The sequence below is a fragment of the Schistocerca gregaria genome, chromosome 4 (assembly GCF_023897955.1).
Source record: "Schistocerca gregaria isolate iqSchGreg1 chromosome 4, iqSchGreg1.2, whole genome shotgun sequence".
NCBI lineage: Eukaryota > Metazoa > Arthropoda > Insecta > Orthoptera > Acrididae > Schistocerca > Schistocerca gregaria.
Genome location: NC_064923.1, coordinates 761,786,474 through 761,807,615, shown reverse-complemented (window position 1 = coordinate 761,807,615; position 21,142 = coordinate 761,786,474). Strand labels below are relative to the sequence as shown.

The following is a 21,142-nucleotide window of genomic DNA, read 5'->3' as shown; positions in this document are numbered from 1 at the left end:
TTCATATATGGTATGTTGTGAATAGCAATGGTCCTACGACACTCCCCTGCGACACACCTGAAATCACTCTTACTTTGGAAGACTTCTCTACATTGAGAATGACATGCTGCATTCTGTTAACTAGGAACTCTTCAATCCAATCACACAACTGGTCTGATAGTCCGTATGCTCTTACTTTGTTCATTAAACGACTCTATGGAACTATATCAAATGCCTTGCAGAAGTCAAGAAACACGGCATCTACCTGGGAACCCTTGTCTATGGCCCTCTGAGTCTCGTGGACGAATGGCGCGAGCTGGGTTTCACATGATCGTCTTTTTCAAAACCCATGCTGATTCCTACAGAGTAGATTTCTAGTCTCCAGAAAAGTCATTATACTCGAACATAATACATGTTCCAAAATTCTACAACTCATTTCATTTATTCCTAACTCTTTTTTGATGAAACATTGGGGGAAATGTTTCATTGAATACACCCATAAAAACAATTTAAGATGCATGGCATGTGCGCATGTCTTCTCGACAGAAGCAAAGCGCTGACTGGCAAAATCATTCTCTACATCAGACCGCGCAATGACTGCTGGGTCTGCTGTTGAGTTGATACATCAGGTCATCTGAAGGCAGCTTAAAGGTTCTTTCAGCTCCTTGCCAGAGGAGTAGGATTATCACAAAAGTGATTCGTAATTCCTGATCAGTAAGCAAGATTGAGCCATGTTCCTAACTGAACACATACTAAATTTCCTATTGCTTCATGACAGCATATGTTCTTCATAACATCTTGCTCTCATTCTGTTTTTGGATTTGTATGATGAGTGAGCATTTGATTACTTTTCAGTAACATAGATACCAGATTACAGTCTTCTCTCTTTCATATGTCTAGAATTTAAGCCAATTAGTGTGCATGGTCGATACATTAATAACTTTTTTAAAGACATCTTATGAATCATTACTGAAAATTAGCATATCATTCACATGAATGGCAACTATTAAAATTTGGAGAAAAGCATATTTGTGCCATTAGCTGAAAAATTGTGTGTTTATTCTCTACTGATTTCGATTCTTACACTCATCTTCCCAGGTGAAAAAGTACTGTAGTTTTGGCTATTGGAAGAGAGAATGCAGTCAGTTTCTCCTGTGACGGTGATTGTAATGATCAAAACAGGAACAGAATAAAATACAATTTTACAGCTGATGATGCAAATATTTTTTTTTAATTATCCTAACAACTGTGGACAGTTACCTACGAAAAGCTCTATTAACTGTTAAAATATCTGTACTTCGAGTTTTGTAATAGAGACAGGACAAGGTGTTGATTTTTTTTAGGTTTAAATTCAACATTGTACTGTCTAATTTCAATTTCAGCACCAGCTGCTCTGCTTCATTTCATTTTTTAGTCTTTTAATATCTAATCTTGTACTGTTACTGGAACTGACAGCCCTTCAGAAACTAGAACTCATCATCATCATCAAGTCCATTCTGATCACTTGTGTACTTAAACAGGATATTGGACGTAGGATAAGTCAAATTTGAGAATCTGGAGGGGGGGAGGGGTAGGGGAGAAACAGAATAAAGAAAACTTTCAATTTACAAATTACAGTCATATACAAATGACAAACAACATAAAATTAAATGGTATAAATTGTCCATTATTACAAATTTAATTTAAAAATACTGTGTTTTATAATTCAATAATTTCTGAGTAAAAGCACTCTTCCTTCAGAAATAACTGAAGGGTATGTATAAAGAAATTTTTGTGTCCTTGCTGTTTTAATTCAGTAATTAGGTGTTGAATAATTTTTACTGTTATGTATTAAACACTTTTTGGTGCAGCACTGCTCTGCATTGAGACATATGGATCTTATAGGTATTTCTTGTGTGGTTATGCATATGTTTATGTTGTTGTAATTCCCCACTTCTCTTAAAAGGTACTCGTTTGTAAAGAGAACAGATTCATGTATGTAAATGATTGGAAAGCTTATTATTTTCAACTGTGTGAAATGTGTTCTGCATGTTTCAAGTTTCTTTAAGTTGCAAATAGTCTTGATAGCTGTTTTAGTGCTTACTGAAGTAATAAATCAAAGTATGCATAATATTTCAGATTCACCATAGTCCATTCTAGTCTTTGGTTCAGCACAAAGAACATAACAAACTTTTGAAAGATTTGTTTCAGGAGGTTTCACATGTGAGTTCCATTCTAAATTGTTTTGTCACCATACTCCAGAACATGAATTTCACTAACCGCAAATATAGGGAAGAATGGAATATTATGGAAACAGTTTTTTCTTTTTATGTTGTCTTATTTACATATGTTAGTATACAGAAGAACATGCACACCAGTGCTGCAGTTTGCATACACTTCACCAAGATAATGAGGAATTTAATACTGAAAGAGCAAAGCAAAGCTCCACTATTCTGGAGTCAGATGGGCCAATCAGGAATGACTGACTATTGTGTCATTCTCAGTCGATGGCACCATTTAGATGTGGTGTAGAGGAGGCAAAAAGACTCCATGTCACAAAAGCTATTCCTGTCAGTTTTAAAGGAAGTTGTCAGAATCTTAAACTGGTAATATGGAGGAGGAATACATGTGAATAGAATACATCTGAATTATCTTTGTTTTGCTGATGACAGTGGACTCATTGCCCCACATGCAGGTAAATTTAAACAGAAAATGGAGTATTTAATTGAATAAACTTGAAAGGAAACCTGAAAGTCTTTTGCAATGAAACTAAAATAATATATAACCAACACACTGAACATAAAATAATACAAATTAGGAATGAAATCATAGAACCAGTGTATTTTAAGTTTTACTATATAGGACATTTAAACACAGTGACTGGATGGTCAGAAAAAATAAAGACAGAAGAGCAAAAATGGCCTTTGTGTTTTTTTGTAAACTCAATGATTTTTTCAAAACTAAATTTCTAACATATCTCAATAGAAAAGTGATTTATTACATAAGACATGGACTTTAAATGCAAAAACTACTAGAAAATTGAGGGTTGTCTGTGAGCAGTGGAGAGATGGATGTTGGAAATTATTGGAAGACACAGGAAAACAAACAAATGGATTATCATACAGACTGCAGTGAAAGGCATAACTATGACAATAATGGAAATGAAGTGGGTGGACAGAACCTGTAGCAAGGCAAATGGAGTAGATTGTAATGATTTTACATTCACACCGCAAATTAATTTGTAAATATGGTTACATGCTGAACAATTCTAATTTTTTTAAATATACAGATGTCAATTACTAATCCCTACTCACCATCTTTTACACAGTACTATAATAGAAATTCTTCTACAGAATGGAGGGAGTTGTCAAGAAGAAACTCTTTCACTTTGTTTTCAAATTTTACTTTGCTGTCTGTCAGACATTTTAATCACTGGGTAAGTATAAAAAAATTTAATTGCAGCATTGTGCATCCGTTTTTGTGCTAAAGGCAACATTAATGTGGATTAATGAATATCATTTTTCCTTCTGGGGTTGTGATTTTGTACATCACTATTCATTTTGAAATGTAGTGGATTATTTAGAACAAACTTCATGAGTGAATAAATGCACTGTGAAGCAGCAGTCAGAGTGCCCAACTCCTTAAACAGATGTCTATAAGATGATCATAGATGACACCACATATTATTCTTATAGCACATTTTTGCACAATGAACACTTTCTTTCTTAAAGATGAGTTTCCCTGAACATTGATCCATATGACATTATTCAATCAAAATAAACATAATATGTCAACTTAACTGATTTGTGCCTCCCTATGATTTGCAATGATTCTGTGTGCAAATGTGGCTGAACTAAGTTGTTTTAGGAGTTCCAAAATGTGCCTTTTCTGGTTTAAATTCTCATCAATTTGGACACCTAATAATTTTGAAGTATCCATCCTGTTTATTATTTCCACACCAAGTGTTACACTTATCATTGTGAAGAACCCCTAGATGTGCAGAACTGAGTATGTTGTGTCTTTTGAAAATTAAGGTTGAGACCATATGCAGAAAACCAATCAATGATACTGCTAAGAACACTGTTTACCATTTCTACTGTTTCTGTATGTATGCTTGGACTGATTACAATACTAGTATCATCTGCAAAAAGAACTAATTGAATGGTTAATCCTTCTTTCAGTATTTCTCGTCATCTTTACAGAAATGTTTTTGAGGCTGGAAAATTCTAGTATAAAACATTCACTTGTGAGTGCTTTTATTAACTTTTCCCAAATTTCTTCCCTAGCTAAATTTATCCCCACTTGCTAAATATGTCTGTTACATCTATCTTAGAAATGATATATTGTACCATGTGAAGCTGCTGCATATTTCAACTTTAACTGCACGACTGTTATTAGTCAGAGACTAATGTGTGTGCTTCTCCTCTCTCTCTCTCTCTCTCTCTCTCTCTCTCTCTCTCTCTCTCTCTCTCTCTCTCTCTCTCTCTCTCTCCCTCCCCCCTCCCCCTCCTCCCCACCCTCTCCTCTCAGAATATGGTATCTGACTGAAACCAGTCACACAATTACACATTTAATGTTTCTTTATTCTGAATTTAGGCTTAGTGATGTGGTATCATTTGTTTATGTGACCTTCTGCTCTCTAGTATTAAGATTTGACACCATCCATGCAAAGTAGAATGCCTTTAACATCACACCATTTTAATTTCCTTGGTAGAATTTTCTCATCTTCACAGCTGAAGCAAGATCACAGAAAATGCCAGTAGGCTATGCTTCTCACTTTGTTCTACCAGCACTATCCACAACACATGAAAAAAAAAATTAATGTCATGGTGGAGAGAATAATCCACTTACAACTATCTGATAAGAACTCTGAAATAGAATTAAATACATTGAGATTCATAGTGTGCCATGGAACTTCAACTACTCAAATTAAACTCAGAAAATGAGTACAGAGTGACATTTATTTGAACATTAATATTACATTTATCTAGTATGTTACCGAAATCCTCATAAAAAAAAACTCCACAGAAAAGATAATATGATAAGCTTTTGGAGTAGGAACAGTCTATCAGCAATAAGCTTTATGGAAAGACAAAGTTCATGGTGCTTCAGCTCCAGTGAAATTCAAAAGCAACACAACACGGGTTCCCTAACACAGATTTTCAAAGATATAAGTTATCTCACATTTCACAGTGTTAATAACAACTTTGATATACTAACAGGCCATTTACAGTACCAAAACGAGTGCAGCTAATAATTATTCCAACACAGATTTTAGTGTAACCTTTCATGTACTCCCACGTGTTCTATAATCACACATCTCTATATTATAATTTTCTACAGACGACACCCTGCACTCTTATTTGAAAGTTTTCACTTAATACCAGTAATGACTAAAATCTGAAACCAGCAAAAGCATTGCTGAAATGCAAAACTACAATACAATTCATTGATTAATAAATTTAAAATCACATTAATATAGGAACAGCAAGACACAAAACAAACAGTTTCATAACTTGTGAGCATTGGCGAAGTGGCTCATGCAGTTGCATCTTTTGTTACCAGCCTGGTACGTTTCCACTCATCTGCTGATAGAGAAACAGAAGAAAGGTTGCCATTTTTACAGGTTTTGTACAAGTGAAGTCAGATGGGTGACTTGGACACTCAGTATACCATTTTACCGCAAGCTGACACACACTGGTTTATATCTTAGCACCCAGAGTTTTCATCATCCAGCCCAGAATAAAGCAGTTTTAAATGCATTGGTACACAGAGCAAAAACTCTTTCTGACGAGTATTACTTGGATTCCAAAACTAATCATCTGTGTAGGTGCCCTGAAAGAACAGCTATAGTTCACATGACATGAAGCCACCATTCTCCTAGAAAATGAAACATGAAAATGTTGAGCACTTACCATGATGAGCTGCCAATTGTATTCCTTCCTTTCTGCTCTGCTACACCCAGCAAAATAGGCAGACTCCTGGGAAGACAAGGTATAAGAATTGTTTTCCGATGTCCTAAGAAGATAAAGAAGATGCTACACCCTATTATGGACAGTCTTACCCAGAGGATCCCTGGTATTTATAACATTCCTTGCGAGTGCAGTAGTAATTACACCAGTCAGTCCATTCGCACCACTTCTGCCTGCTGCGCAGAACATCAGCAATCAGCGGCATATTAAAAATTGAGAACTGGGGAAATCTGCAGTTGCTGAGTACAGCCTCACATACAAACATAAAATACTGTTTGATGAAATGAAAGTTTTGTCCCAGGCTCCCACATAGTAGGCATCTGTAAATAAAAGAGGCTGTAGAAACAAGATTGTGCGACAGGGACTTCAACCATGACAGCGGCTATAACCTTAGTGGTGCATGAAAGTGATCTCTCTGCAGAGAAGAGACAGAGATATTTACTGCAATTGTCATGCTGCTAGGAAAGCGGTGGTGTCACCAGCACAGACATTAATAATAATAATAATAATAATAATAATAATAATAATAATGTTGTTGTTGTTGTGGTCTTCAGTCCTGAGACTGGTTTGATGCAGCTCTCCATGCTACTCTATCCTGTGCAAGCTGCTTCATCTCCCAGTACTTACTGCAACCTACATCCTTCTGAATCTGCTTAGTGTATTTATCTCTTGGTCTCCCTCTACGATTTTTACCCTCCACGCTGCCCTCCAATGCTAAATTTGTGATCCCTTGATGCCTCAAAATATGTCCTACCAACCGGTGCCTTCTTTTTGTCAAGTTGTGCCACAAACTCCTCTTCTCCCCAATTCTATTCAATACCTCCTCATTAGTTATGTGATCTACTCATCTAATCTTCAGCATTCTTCTGTAGCACCACATTTCAAAAGCTTCTATTCTCTTCTTGTCCAAACTAGTTATCATCCATGTTTCGCTTCCATACGAGGCTACACTCCATACAAATATTTTCAGAAACGACTTCCTGACGCTTAAAGCTATGCTCGATGTTAACAAATTTCTCTTCTTCAGAAACGATTTCCTTTCCATTGCCAGTCTACATTTTATATCCTCTCTACTTTGACCATCATCAGTTATTTTGCTCCCCAAATAGCAAAACTCCTTTACTACTTTAAGTGTCTCATTTCCTAATCTAATTCCCTCAGCATCACCCAATTTAATTTTTCTGCATTCCATTATCCTCGTTTTGCTTTTGTTGATGTTCATCTTATATCCTCCTTTCAAGACACTGTCCATTCCGTTCAACTGCTCTTCCAAGTCCTTTGCTGTCTCTGACAGAATTACAATGTCATCGGCGAACCTCAAAGTTTTTATTTCTTCTCCATGAATTTTAATACCTACTCCGAATTTTTCTTTTGTTTCCTTTACTGCTTGTTCAACATACAGATTGAATAACATCGGGGAGAGGCTACAACCTTGTCTCACTCCCTTCCCAACCACTGCTTCCCTTTCATACCCCTCGACTCTTATAACTGGCATCTGGTTTCTGTACAAATTGTAAATAGCCTTACGCTCCCTGTACTTTACCCCTGCCACCTGTAGAATTTGAAAGAGAGTATTCCAGTTAACATTGTCAAAAGCTTTCTCTAAGTCTACAAATGCTAGAAACATAGGTTTGCCTTTTCTTAATCTTTCTTCTAAGATAAGTCGTAAGGTTAGTATTGCCTCACGTGTTCCGACATTTTTACGGAATCCAAACTGATCTTCCTCAAGGTCCGCTTCTACCAGGCTAATAATAATAATAAATATTTTATTGTCTTTAGGCCATTACAGCAATTGACAATGTCAAATAAAGTTACAATTTATTATACAGTGTGATAAGGTATTGACTACCGAAATATTTTAGCTTATATTACAATAAATGCACAGTGGGCCATCTGTTGGATTACTGTATTTTACAGTTGAAGAATTCATTGATATCATAGAACAGGTGGGCAATAAACCATTTATTCAGTCTTTCTTTGAATGTATGTTCAGGAAGATCCCGTATGGCATGTGGCAGCTTATTAAATAGTTTGTGCCCTGTGACCTCACAGCTATTTATTGATTTTGATAGTCTGTGGTAAGGCGTGTATATGTGTTTGATGCTTCTTGTGTTGTAACAATGTACATTTTCTCTACGTTTCACATCTTGTAGATTCTTCTTTCTAAAGATTAAGACATTGTATATATAAAGGTTTATTACAGTCATAATTTTTTGTTTAGTAAATAAGGGCTTGCAGTGAGCCTCATGTGAAGAATTGGCTTTCTTCTGCAATAATAGGATGTCATGTATATGACTACAGTTACCCCACAAGATAATGCCATAGGATATTATACTTTGGAAAAATGCAAAATAATATGATCTGATGTATGTTTCAGGTACACAATTTCTGAGTTGTCTTAATAAATAAATTACTCTAGATAGCTTACTACTAATATAGTTTACATGTTGGCCCCAGGATAACTTTTCATCTAAATGAACTCCCAGGAATTTAACAGAACTAGGGTCATCAGATAGTGGCTTGTCTCTTAGAGTGAAGATTATCTGCTGAGTTTTATTTTCATTTAGCAGGAAACCATTTGCCCTGAAACAATATGCTGCATGAGTGAGTGTATTTTCAGCACAGGTTTTAAGATCATTAAGTTTGTTACTGCTATGAAGAAAAGTCGTATCATCTGCATAAAATACAGTGGTGGATCTAATAAATGAGGGGAGGTCATTGATCATTATCAGAAACAGGAAGGGCCCCAGTACAGATCCCTGAGGCACACCTACTTTAACATTTTCTATGTTTGACATTTCCTTACCAACACAAACTACTTGTTTACGGTTGTTGAGATAAGCTTTTAATAGCCTGAGACTGTTTCCTTTGATGCCGCAGAATTCTAGTTTCTCTAGTAGTGGCGTGTGCTCAACACAGTCGAAGGCCTTGCTTAGGTCACAGAATGACACCTGAGCAAAGCCTTTGTTCTCAAAAACTTTGAGGATGTAACTGACTACCGTGTTGATTGCATCAATGGTTGACAGATTCTTCCTAAACCCCTATTGTGTAGCATTAATTATTCCTAGATTCTCAAAGTGAGATGATGATTGTTGGTACATGATGCATTCTATTACCTTGGAAAATGCGGGTACTATTGAAATAGGCCTGTAACAAGATGGAGAGTCTTTATCTCCCTTCTTGTATACTGGGACGACCCTAGATAGTTTTAACTCATCAGGAAAATATCCCTCAAGTAAGCACTTGTTTATGCAGTGGGTTAAAGGGTACAGAATGCAATCACACACCTTTTTTAGCAGGTTGCATGATATGCTCTATATATCTAAGCTATCAGATGATTTCAGTTGTTTTATGACCCCTTGTACATATCTAGGCATTACTTCGAAGAAGGTTAGCATGTTTGTATTTAGTAACTGTCTACCCCAATTTTGGGAGAGTAACTCTGATGGACTAATGTCTGGGTTGATAACTGCGTCACCTATTTCTTTCACTGAATTAATAAAAAACTCATTGAGTGTTCATGGTGGGATATTAATTTTGTCTTTTTTAGTATCTGTGGCAGCACTGCTAAATACTTTCCAAGCGGTTTTGCATTTATTGGTGGAATTATGTATGCTGTTGGCATTGTAGGTTTTTTTGGCTTGCAGGATGGCTTTTTTGTATTCATTCCTGCATTCCACATAGGCTGATTTGGCACAGTCAGACTTCATACTATTGTATATGTTGTACAGTAACAAAACTTGTTTCTTTAGATCTGTCAGCTGTTTAGTGTACCATATATTTTGTCTGTTTTGAGATCAGGATTTGTGGCTGCTGTCCATTATTTTGATTTTCTTTATGGGAAACTATAGTTAAATAGGGTCAAGAATGCATTAAAAATCTATCAAATATTATTTTGGCTGGCAGGTTATTACTTGACATGTAATGTCGATTGACACTACAATGGCCAAACCAGTCTCTGTCAGCAAGGGAATCACCAAATGTGTTAATTTTATCCTGAGTTACGGGTCTGGTAATCACAACTGTTGGGACAGGTCAGTTTGCATTGCTCCTATTGAGGGGAATTTTACTTGCATATTTTAGAGATACGGAGTCATGGTCAGAGAATGATTGACACCATCTACAATGGCGTTACTTACTTACCAACCAATCAGTAGTCAGCTGTGGACTATATAAGGCGACACAGCAGCAGTTTTGACAGACAGTTGTTTCTGATGAAGACGATGGAGCTAATCATCAAAAGCTTGAGGCTGAACCCTGAATTGAAATGGCAAAAAGTCCAAGAGTGTTTTACACAACAGCCACTGTGAAAGACTTAGTTCTCATTGCTTGTATTTTACTACAATTTACAAATGTCGTTTTTGCATTAAAATTGTACTGTATTCATAATGTTGTACAATAGGTAGTGGAAAATGGTCTCTGACAGCAAAGATTGTACAGTTAAAAATAAATTATACAGTAGCATGACATATTACAAAATCTCATCTCTGCAATTTATGAAAGCTGTGGAACACAGTCAACAAAACTATATTACATGCGTCATTATTTCTTGCAGATTTTTGTATTTGATCCAGAATGAATTTTCACTCTGCAGTGGAGTGTGCTGTGATTTGAATCTTGCTGACAGATTAAAACTGTGCACTGACAGGCACTCGAAGAGGGGACCTTTGCCTTTCACAGGCAAGTGCTGTATTAGCGGAGCTATCCAAGCAGGACTCATGACCCACACTCACAGCTCTGCTTGTTCCTGTACCTTATCTCCTACCTTGCCCATGAAACGCAGACATCAAGATTCACACCCTGGTCTGGCACAGAGTTTTAATCTGCCGGGAAGTTTTCAAATCAGCACACACTTTGCTGCAGAGTAAAAGTTCGTTCTGGAAAAAATTCCGCAGCCTGTGGCTAAGCCATCTCTCTACAATACACTTTCTCCACAGAGTGCTTGTCACCTGAGGCTTGCAAGAGAACTGTGTAGTTTGGAAACTAGGCGATGAGTTACATTTGTATTTGATAGGTCCTATTTTTATTAATATAAATATGTAATTGAATAGCAAGAGTTTTACAACACTTGCATTTTAGAATTTATTAAAAATTAACATATATGTCATCGTAAGATTACTTTCTCTTGCAGAGGTTGCATACGGAGCTATCATTACACTGAAGAATCATCGTACAGGTGGTGGATACCTTCACTCGCATTGGCATCTTTATCCAGAAGGTGTAGGTGCACGCCAACAGCAGGTGAATGAGTCATATAATGCAATCAGTTGTTCATTTTTACAATTCATCAGTGGACATAAAGATCATAATCCTCAACAAAAAAGGGGAAATTTTATAGTTTGAACAGTGCAATTTATCTTTTGAATTAGCTAATTCTTTCCTAGCAGCCTCAGTAAACAAAATCAAGTGGTCGAATCTTTTTTTTTATTTGTATGAAGCTATATTTGACTGCGCTGTTGGGCCAATAAATATTAAACCAAATGATGGGGAATGTGCATCTGGAACACTTATTAATAAATTCTCAACTCATGTTTTCTGAATGTTATTACATTTCGTCATGCCTATCAACAACTCGTGCAGGAAGACCCATAGCTGGTCCATGTGGATATGGGGAAAAGAACTAGACATGGAATCTGAAATATATGAAACTTTTAAGCATTGGAAAGATAAAGTTGATTACAAAAATAGGAGACAGTAAGGGGAAGATGTATTATGAGGATTGAATGAAAAGTAATGCCTCCATCTTCATTAATTGGGTTTGGATGGGAATATTTTAATAAATCAAACACAGAAATAATCCTTAGAATGTGATCTTTAAATACCAATATTCACTTTTCCACATAATCACCAGCCAATTGGATACATTTCTGTAAACGATGAACACGTTTTCTGATGCTGTCACAGAAGAAGTTGACACTCTGTTTCTGCAACCACAATCTCACAGTTCTCCCCATGTCTTCATCAGAAGCACAGTGATGTCCCCGCAGATCGTCTTTCATTATTGGGAACGGATGGAAGTCAGATGGTGCTAGATCTGGACTGTATGAAGGATGCTGTATGGAGGTGAGATTCAGTCTCTGAAGTTCTGCAATGGTGGCACGTGAAGTGTGTGGTTTGGCATTGTCATGCTACAGGAAAACATTTCCCTTTTCTTTTAGGACCCTCGTTAACCGTGGTTTCAAAGTTTGCAGCGTTGTGATGTAACGCTCTGAAATTATTGTTGTACCATGATCAAGGAAACCAACACTGATAACACCATCTGCATCTCAAAACACTGTGGCCATGATTTTTCCAGCTGAAGGCTGCATCATGAATTTCTTTTTCTGGGGGGAGTCTTTGTGTCGATATTCCATAGACTGACGTTTCGTCTCCAGGTCATAATGGTGTACCCTCGTTTCGTTTCCTGTCACAATTGAATGTAGAAAGACATCATCTTCATTCTTGTAATGCAAGAGGAGTTCGTGGCAAATTACAAGTCTGTTTGCTTTCATTTCAGGAGTCAGCATCCGGGGTCCCCTACATGCACAGATCTTCCGATAGCCAAGCAAAGCAATAATGTGACCTCACATTATTGTGAAATGTCAGTTGTGCTTGCAATTTCTCTCTGAGTGATATGACGATTGTCCTGAATCAATCTGTCAACATTTTGCTTGTGATACTCGGTGGCTGCTGTCACAGGACGTCCAACTCTTTGTTTGTCACGCAAGTCAGATGTTCCTGCTTCAACATCTTTCAACATCCTCTCTCAAAAATACACAGTACTCACATCAACACAGCCACCACAAACTGCTTTCATTCTCTGATGAATCTCGTTTGGGGTGACACCTTCTGCTGTCAAGAATTCAATGACTGCATGTTGCTTAAATCGCGTTGACCGACTGTCTGCGCAGGGTTCCTTGCTTTACACTGTAACAACACAACCGTTCAGTACTAAGACTTCCCACCAACTGGAGCTTTAAAGAAGAGGCTATGGAACAAACCAGTACCTGCCGCATACCAATGCTGGCAACTGTTGAAGGTGGAGGCATTATTTTTCAGCCAACTCTCGTAGTTATAGAGACTGCAAAAACCACTTGGACTGTTGGATCAGGAAAGCAAAAGGTGTAGGTAAAAGAGCACAAGTAATAATACATTAATTTAAATTCTTACTTCTTACCTGAACTTTACATCTTCATCTTACCTCTCTGTGGTGCATGGAAGAGGGTACTTCCCATTGTACCACACATTAGAGTTTCTTCTCGTTCCTTTCATATATGAAACACAGGAAGAATGCTTAAATGCCTCTGTGCACACTGTGATTAATCTTGGCTTTTCAGCCCTGATGGGAGCTATGTTACGAATCTGTAGTATATTCCTGAATTCCTCATTTAATACTGATTCTTGAAACTATTAAAATTGACTTTCATCGGATAGCTGCCATCTGTCTTCAGGTGTATACCAGATCAGGTCTTCCAGCATTTCCTTAGGTTCTATTAACATTAATAGACTGCTGCTCATCAGCAGTAATAATCAATTAACAACATTTGCATATCAAGGCCCTATCCACAATTAGTATTTACAATATTAACCATCATACTTGTTACAACAGCCCCTTTATGTGCCGCTAACAACAGATAACAAAATGTTTACAATGTTGGCTATCGCCTTTCTCACTCAGTTTTACACTTACTGAAAATGTAAAATTAATTTGATGCTATCTGACCTGGAGGGTACTATTAATTGTTTTGTCTACACTTAGCATTCTACTACACTTAACATCCGGAAGATTCTAGACTTTATGCAAAAACGTCAATTTGATGAACATGTGATGGACACGAGAAAATGTTAATCTATTACGATTTCACAAACACATGATCGAAAGGGTGAACTTATACTCAACGTTGGGCAGTAGGAAATCTTCTGCTTAAAACAAGCCTCTCGTTGAATGGAATAGAGAAATCAATCCTTAATGGTGTCCGGACGGGCCTGAGTTGAAATCCTGAGATTTCCATCACACTACAAGCTCACGGTGCGAGGTTTGCTCGCGTTGACCACTATACATGTTTCTGAAAACAGGAAAACATGAGTGGCAGAGACACTTTAGTATATATGCTGGCCACTAGCACGAGCAACTGCAACAGTCAACAATCAACAATCCTTAAGCACACAATAATATTCACTATACATAGGAGGAGGAACCCACTGTGCAAGCTTGGTGATTAATTTTTTCTCCTTCATGTGAAATTCACGTGCCATCCATCCACTTAGCTCTCAAGGCATTAGCAAATCCTGGTTGCCACTGGCCAGCCGTGATAATACAATTTTAACACTTTCCGGCAGCGGCCCATGCTTCTTCGTTGCTCCAACTCAATTGGCCCTTATGGCATATGGCCGCGCCACGTGACATGATGTCGCTAACTCCCCACAATGACAACATCGTCACTTCACAGACTGAGTCGGCTCATGCGTGGACCCACTCTCCTCGACTTGTGCATGCGCGCCACCATAAATAGCCTGCCTCAAAGACGCTAGGAGAACAAGGCACAGGGACAGTGATCAAAGATGGAAGTAAGAATCGATATCACCTGGCACCAGAAACCCACCAGCTCAAAGCCCTTATTCAGAAGTAGAAAAGAGAGTCATGCGTACTGTGTTAAAGTGCACGCGCATGTGCATGCATATGCATGCGCGTGTGCCCACCCACCCACCCACCCACCTACCCACACACACACACACACACACACACACACACACACACGAAACGGCCACAGTCTCAAGGTGCTGAGGCCCATCTCATTGTTATTCCATTGTGTCCTTTATTTGAGGTTCTATTTTCTATCAAGTCATTAACATACAGCATGAACAGTAAGGATCGCAATACATTTACCTGGGGCATACCTGAAGTTACATTTACATCTGCCCATAACACTCCACCCTCCCTACCAAGTAATCCTCACTCATCACAAACATTTTTGATACTCCATATGGCCATTCTTTCATTAATAAGTGTTTGTGCAGTAATGACTAAAAAGCAAGAAAAATTGCATCTATCTGACTGCCTTGACCTGTGACTTTTTGGATGTCTTGTGAGACAAACAAGAATTGGCTATCATATGACCGATGTTTTCAGAATCCATGCTGGTTGCCATGGAGGAGGTACTTCTGTTTTAAATATCTCATTATGTTTGAGCTCAGAATGTTCTTGTATTGACAAAAGGCTCAAAGTTCATGGTTCTTTTCCATCCTGTCCATGCTCTTAGTGCTCCCTCAACAAGAACTTAGTAAACAGTTGTTCTTTTGTGCTTCACGTAACATTCAAGAATCACAAGAGGAGGAGGTATACTAGGAAAAGGCCAGAAGGTATGGGAAGATTTCAGTTGGATTACATCATGGTCAAACAGAGATTCCAAAATCAGATGCTGGATTGTAAGGTGTACCCAGGAGCAGATATAGACTCAAATCACAATGTAGTAATGTTGAAGAATAGGCTGTGAACCTTAAGAGATTAGTCAAGAAGAATCAGTATGCAAAGAAATGGGATACCAAAGAACCAAGGAAGGTAGAGATACACTTGAAGTTCTCTATGGCTATAGATACTGCGATAAGGCAGTACAGTTGAAGAGGAATGGAAATCTCTAAAAGGGCAATCGCAGAAGTTGAAAACGGAAAACATAGGTACAAAGAAGGTAACTGCAAAGAAACCATGGATATCAGAAGAAATACTTCAGGTGATCAATGAAAGAAGGAAGTACAAAAATGTTTAGGGAAATTCAGGAATACAGCAATACAAGTTACTGAGAAATATTTAATAGGAAGTGCAGGGAAGCTAAGACAAAATGGCTGCATGAAAAATGTGAAGAAATCAAAAAATAAATGATTGTCAGAAGGAAAGTTGAAATAACCTTCAGTGAAATTAAAGGCAAGGGTGGTAACATTAAGAGTGCAATGGGAATTTCACTGTTAAATGCAGAGGAGAGAGCAGATAGATTCAAAAAGTACATTGAAAGCCTCCATAAGGGGAAAAATTTGTCTGATGTGATAGAAGAAGAAACAGGACTCGATTTAGAGGAGATAGGGGATCCAGTATTAGAATTAGAATTTAAAAGAGCTTCAGAAGACTTTAGATGATATAAGGCAAAAAGGATAGATAACGTTCTGTCAGAATTTTTGAAATCATTGGAGAAAGTGGTAGTAAAACAACTATTGTTGCTGGTGTGTAGAATGTATGTGACTGGCAATATACCATCTGACATTCAAAAAAATATCATCCACACAATTTAGAAGACTGAAAGAGCTGACAAGTGCGAGAATTGTTGCACAATCAACTTAACAGCTCATGCATCCAAATTGCTGACAAGAATTTTATACAGAAGAATGGAAAAGAAAATGGAGGATGTGTTATGTGATGATCAATTTGGCTTTAGGAAAGGTAAAGGCACCAGAGTGGCAATCCTGATTTTGCAATTGATAATGGAAGCAAGACTAAAGAAAAATCAGGACAAATTGATAGAATTTGTTAATCTGGAAAAAAGCGTTCAACAATGTCAACTGGTGCAAGATGTTCGAAATTCTGAGGAAAATAGGGGTAAGCTGTAGGGAGAGACAGGCAGTGTACATGTACAAGAGCCAAGAAGGAATAATAAAAGTGGAAGACCAGAACGAAATGCTCAGATTAAAAAGAGTGTAAGACAGGGATGTAGTCTTTTGCCCGTACTGTTCAATACACACATTGAAGAGACAAAGATGGAAATAAGAGAAAGGTTCAGAAACGGAATTAAAATTCAAGGTGAAAGGATATCAATGACACGATTTGCTGATGACAATGCTATCCTGAGTGAAATTGAAGAAGTACATGATTTGCTGAACAGAATGCACAGTCTAATGAGTACAGAATATGGATTGAGAGTAAATCAAAGGAAGACAAAAGTAATGAGATGTATCAGAAATGAGAACAGTGAGAAGCTTAATATCAGGATTGATGGTCACAGAGTAGATGAAGCTAAGGAATTCTGCTACCTAGGTAGCAAAAAAATCATTATGGACAGAGCAAGGAGGATATCTTAAGCAAACTATCACAGCATAAATGGCATTCCTGGATGAGAGAAGTCTAGAGGTATCAAACATAGGCCTTAATCTAGGAAGAAATTTCTGAGAGTGTATGTTTGGAGCACAACATTCGATGTTAGTGAAATACGGACTGTGGGAAAACTGGAACAGAAGATAATCAAAGCATTTGAGATGTGGTGCTACAGACAATATGGAGAAAATTAGGTGGACCAAGAGGGTAAGAATTGAGGTGGTTCTGTGCAGAATTCGAGAGGAGAGAAATATTTGGAAAACACTGACAAGAAGAAGGGACAGGAAGGTAGGACATCTGTTAAGACATCAGTAAATAACTTCCATGGATGAGACAGAGTGATAGGGGGTAAAAACTGTAAAGAAAGACAGAAATTGGTATATATCCAGTGAATAATTGAGGATGTAGGTTGGAAGTGCTGCTTGGAAATGAAGAGCGTGCACAGGGGAGAAATTTGTGGTGGGCTGCTTCAAACCAGTTGGAAGACTGATCAATCAAAACACTTTAATATTAATTTTTAATAATATATCCATCAAAAATATTTCCATATACTTGCTGTCAACTTGAAACAATTCTAGTAGTATGTGCCCAAGTGTGTGTGTGTGTGTGTGTGTGTGTGTGTGTGTGTGTGTGTGCGTGTGCGCACGCGCATCGCTTGCATGCGTACATGCATGCGTGACAGAGAGAGAAGCAGACTAATAGTTTTCACTTTCATTACAGGTTACAACATATACCCACAAGGATGACAACAATCATTTTCGTATAAAAAAATATAACTCGGAGTATGATGAAAATAGTGATGTGGAATTAGTGAAGCATGGTGATGCTGTTAGGCTTGAACATGTCACAACACGAAGAAACCTTCATTCTCATAAAGAACCAGCACCAGTGTCAAAAAAACATTATCAGGTCACTGGTTATGGGGAGGTATGTATAAGAGGAAATCTAGAAAACTTTTTTTAAGTTCTTTCATTAATCTCTATTGTTATATCAGTACAACTTTATCATCAAAATGAGAGGGCAGACACACAACCAGTTGGACCTCATGATAGATTACTTGGCATGAGTGCAGAAATGCATTATCATTCTCAGCACTGGGTGAATCCACCCCTCTATTCCAAAGAGGTGGTCACCTGCATTACGTTTAGCCTACTGAGGTGTGAGCTCTGTCCATTTTAAGCGAAACATTTTTTGCCCAGCTTGACTACATAGTGAGAACAGAGGAGAGTGCACGTTGGTTGCACTGCGACCTTCTCAAATTATTTTAAAGAAACTATTTGGTAAAAGAAATTGATTCTCATGCATCTCATAGCCTCATTCATCAGCTTCATGATGAACTGTGTATCATCTCATTAATGGTCATAGTTGTGGTATTTTTGTATGTAGCAAGGTACAGTACAAAATGTGAATAGTTTGCAATGAAAAATGGGGGTAACCATGAATCTGCACTTGGTGCGTGTTGTTAGATCCCATATTGCTGCATATGAAATGGAGCTAACATATTGAATTTTTCTTTAAACTTGAGACAAGATCTGTACCTATCACAAATCTCGAGGAACTGAATTGTATGTAGCATACTCATGTCCAATTGTGCACAAACAGTAGATGGAGGTGAACTATTCATCTCATCCCTCACATCTCATAAACAGTTCTAGATACTGAAATGAATTGTTGGCAAATGATAGCATGAAAAGTGGAAAAGTATTTTGCCACATAGCTAACACATGAAACTTTATCTAGTACTATATATGAGTGACTACAGATTTTTTTTCAATAAAGTAATGTAATTCTTTGGAGGGCCACCAATAGCTGGTGAAATGAGAGTTAGTAAGGGTTTGTAACAACATAAATGAAGGAATCACACATTTATTTTTAAACCGAGCAGGAGCTCTTCATAAGCTATTGGCTTTACTTGCCCTCAAATGTTCGATTAATGGTAGACTGTGAAAACACCACTGTATTTTGGAAAAAGAAGGTACTTTTATCATGGCAACAAGAGAAAGAGTAAAAGGTGTACAAAGCAGGCGAAAACAAACACTCTCTCTGTTCCAATTTCAGTGTAATCTTGTACCCACTGAGTTTTTAATAATGAATGGTAGATATGTCAAATTATTTGTCATACTGGCATAGCCTGTTAATACGATTGTTTGTAGACTTGCTAGCTGTAGCTTAACAAGTTCTGCAAGGTATGCATTTGTGTGAAGGCTTAAGCCGTAGAAGTACATCTTCCTTGCATGCTATGCCATCCGCAAGGGAATCCCCACCACTATCATTGTCCACTCCCCTACCATGCCATCTGCACAGCTAGGGGGCACGTAATATTGCACGAAATCTACCTCTAAGAACTGATTAGCAACAGAACAAAATAGTTCCTGGTGCTTTACTTCCAAACTCGCATTCATTTTCAGAGTTGAGGAAATGTACACATGCACTTCTAATGACATGAAATAACAGTAGTAGTAGTAGTAGTAGTAGTAGTAATAGTAGCAGTTATTCTTGTGTTGTTGGTGTTATTATTGTTGAAGTGAGCAGTATAATTGAGTCAATCAGGGAAACACCATCAGAAAACTTGTTAATGGTTGATTCACCACAATCAGTTAATCACTTCTATTCTCGGTAGACATAGCTTCCTCATTAGTCTTATCCATAGGGAAAAGTCACTGAAATAAAGTAATATTTTCAAATCTGTTGGTTGTGTTTATGAGTATACACTTGAATTTGAAGCTGCGTATAAAATGTTATGGTATTAAACATATTCACCATTCGTGAATGCAGTATTGTCCCTATATCAGAAGGCAGACGGATGCATTGGGACTGCACCACCAGAATAAGACTGAACTTGTAATTGGGGAACATAAGTTATGGAACCCCACCCTGTTCCGTATTGGGTCTTGCCTGTTCTTAACCAATATAAATAATATTTCAACAACATCTAAGGAGTGTTCATAATTTGTGATGTTTACTGAAGACAGAAGTGTACTAAACAAGAACCCACACTCAACTATAACGTACACAGCCCAAATAATAGATGAACACTCATTTTGTAGCAAACGGTTTTAGTTTTAATCTGACAGAGACTCATACTGTTCCATTCCAAAGACATTAAAATAACCTGCTGGTACAAGAAATTGACATTCTTCTTATCCTTGTGCCTTTGTCCTGCATCAACACACAGTCAGCATGGTTACTAATGGGTTTAACATGGTCGGTTGAACAGATGGCCAGGTGGCCAGCTGGCCTTCCTGTCAACACCTTGTTACACCCCCGGGATGGAATAAGTGTATTACAGCTGCCTGCATCTAAATTATTCACGTGAAAGTGGACAAAAGTTTTTAAAATGTTTATGAATCATGTAACTGGTGTGGGACTTGGGTTCCAACCCAGTTTTCACCTACTGGGATATGGGAAACCACATAAAACCACAACCATGTTGGCTGGCACACTAACCCTTGTCATTTATCCACCAGGCAGATTCGATGTAGGGCCTGCTCGCCTCCATGTACCAGAAGTGGCACATTATTACACATGGCTATCTGATTGGATTTGGAACAAGAAATTGACATTAATGGTCTTCTAAGTATATCAGTGAAACACTATTTGTCACATTCTCAGAGATTCAGCTGTACAACAAGCAAAAATGGTGTCAGGGCATAGACAAAATTATCAATAAGTTAGTTTAGAATGTTTTACACTTGGAAGTTTATTTCAATGAGTTGATTAGGATACCAGACCACCGGCTTATTTTGCATGCTTTCATTTTCTTTTGTGTTATGGTGTTATCTTCTTGGGCAATAAAACTAAAGTAATCAAGAAAAAATCGTCAAACGATAGCACTGGGTAGATATATTCAACAGTGAAGTTTGCTGTTAACTGCATGACAAGCAGCAATGCTTATGGTAAACAAACCTCAATTTTTAGGCCAGATAGGTCAAAGAATAGAAGATAAAGTCTAACTATGTTATAAATCTGAAACTGCAGTAGCTTTTTTCAAAGAAGCAAATTTCAAATTAAATTTAGCTTATATAAGCTCACTGCTATAGCAGTTTAATAACAGTTAATGCTGATTACAGTTATTCGTGTCTCTAATTTCCATTGCTTTCTCTGCTTGGTGAGTGGTTATCTTTCTTGGAATCATTGTGTATACTGGTAGGTACTG

General features: G+C 37.6%; 1 protein-coding gene across 3 annotated transcripts in view; it reads left to right on the top strand.

The window, feature by feature from the left end:
* Window positions 1-21,142, top strand: part of LOC126365823 (protein O-mannosyl-transferase 2) — a 184,549-nt gene that overhangs the window by 142,056 nt on the left and 21,351 nt on the right. For all 3 annotated transcript variants that reach the window (XM_050008443.1, XM_050008440.1, XM_050008444.1), the window contains exons 10-11: window positions 11,062-11,171; window positions 17,707-17,913. In XM_050008443.1, the coding sequence (XP_049864400.1) occupies window positions 11,062-11,171; window positions 17,707-17,913 (317 nt within the window). The remainder of the gene's footprint in view (window positions 1-11,061; window positions 11,172-17,706; window positions 17,914-21,142) is intronic.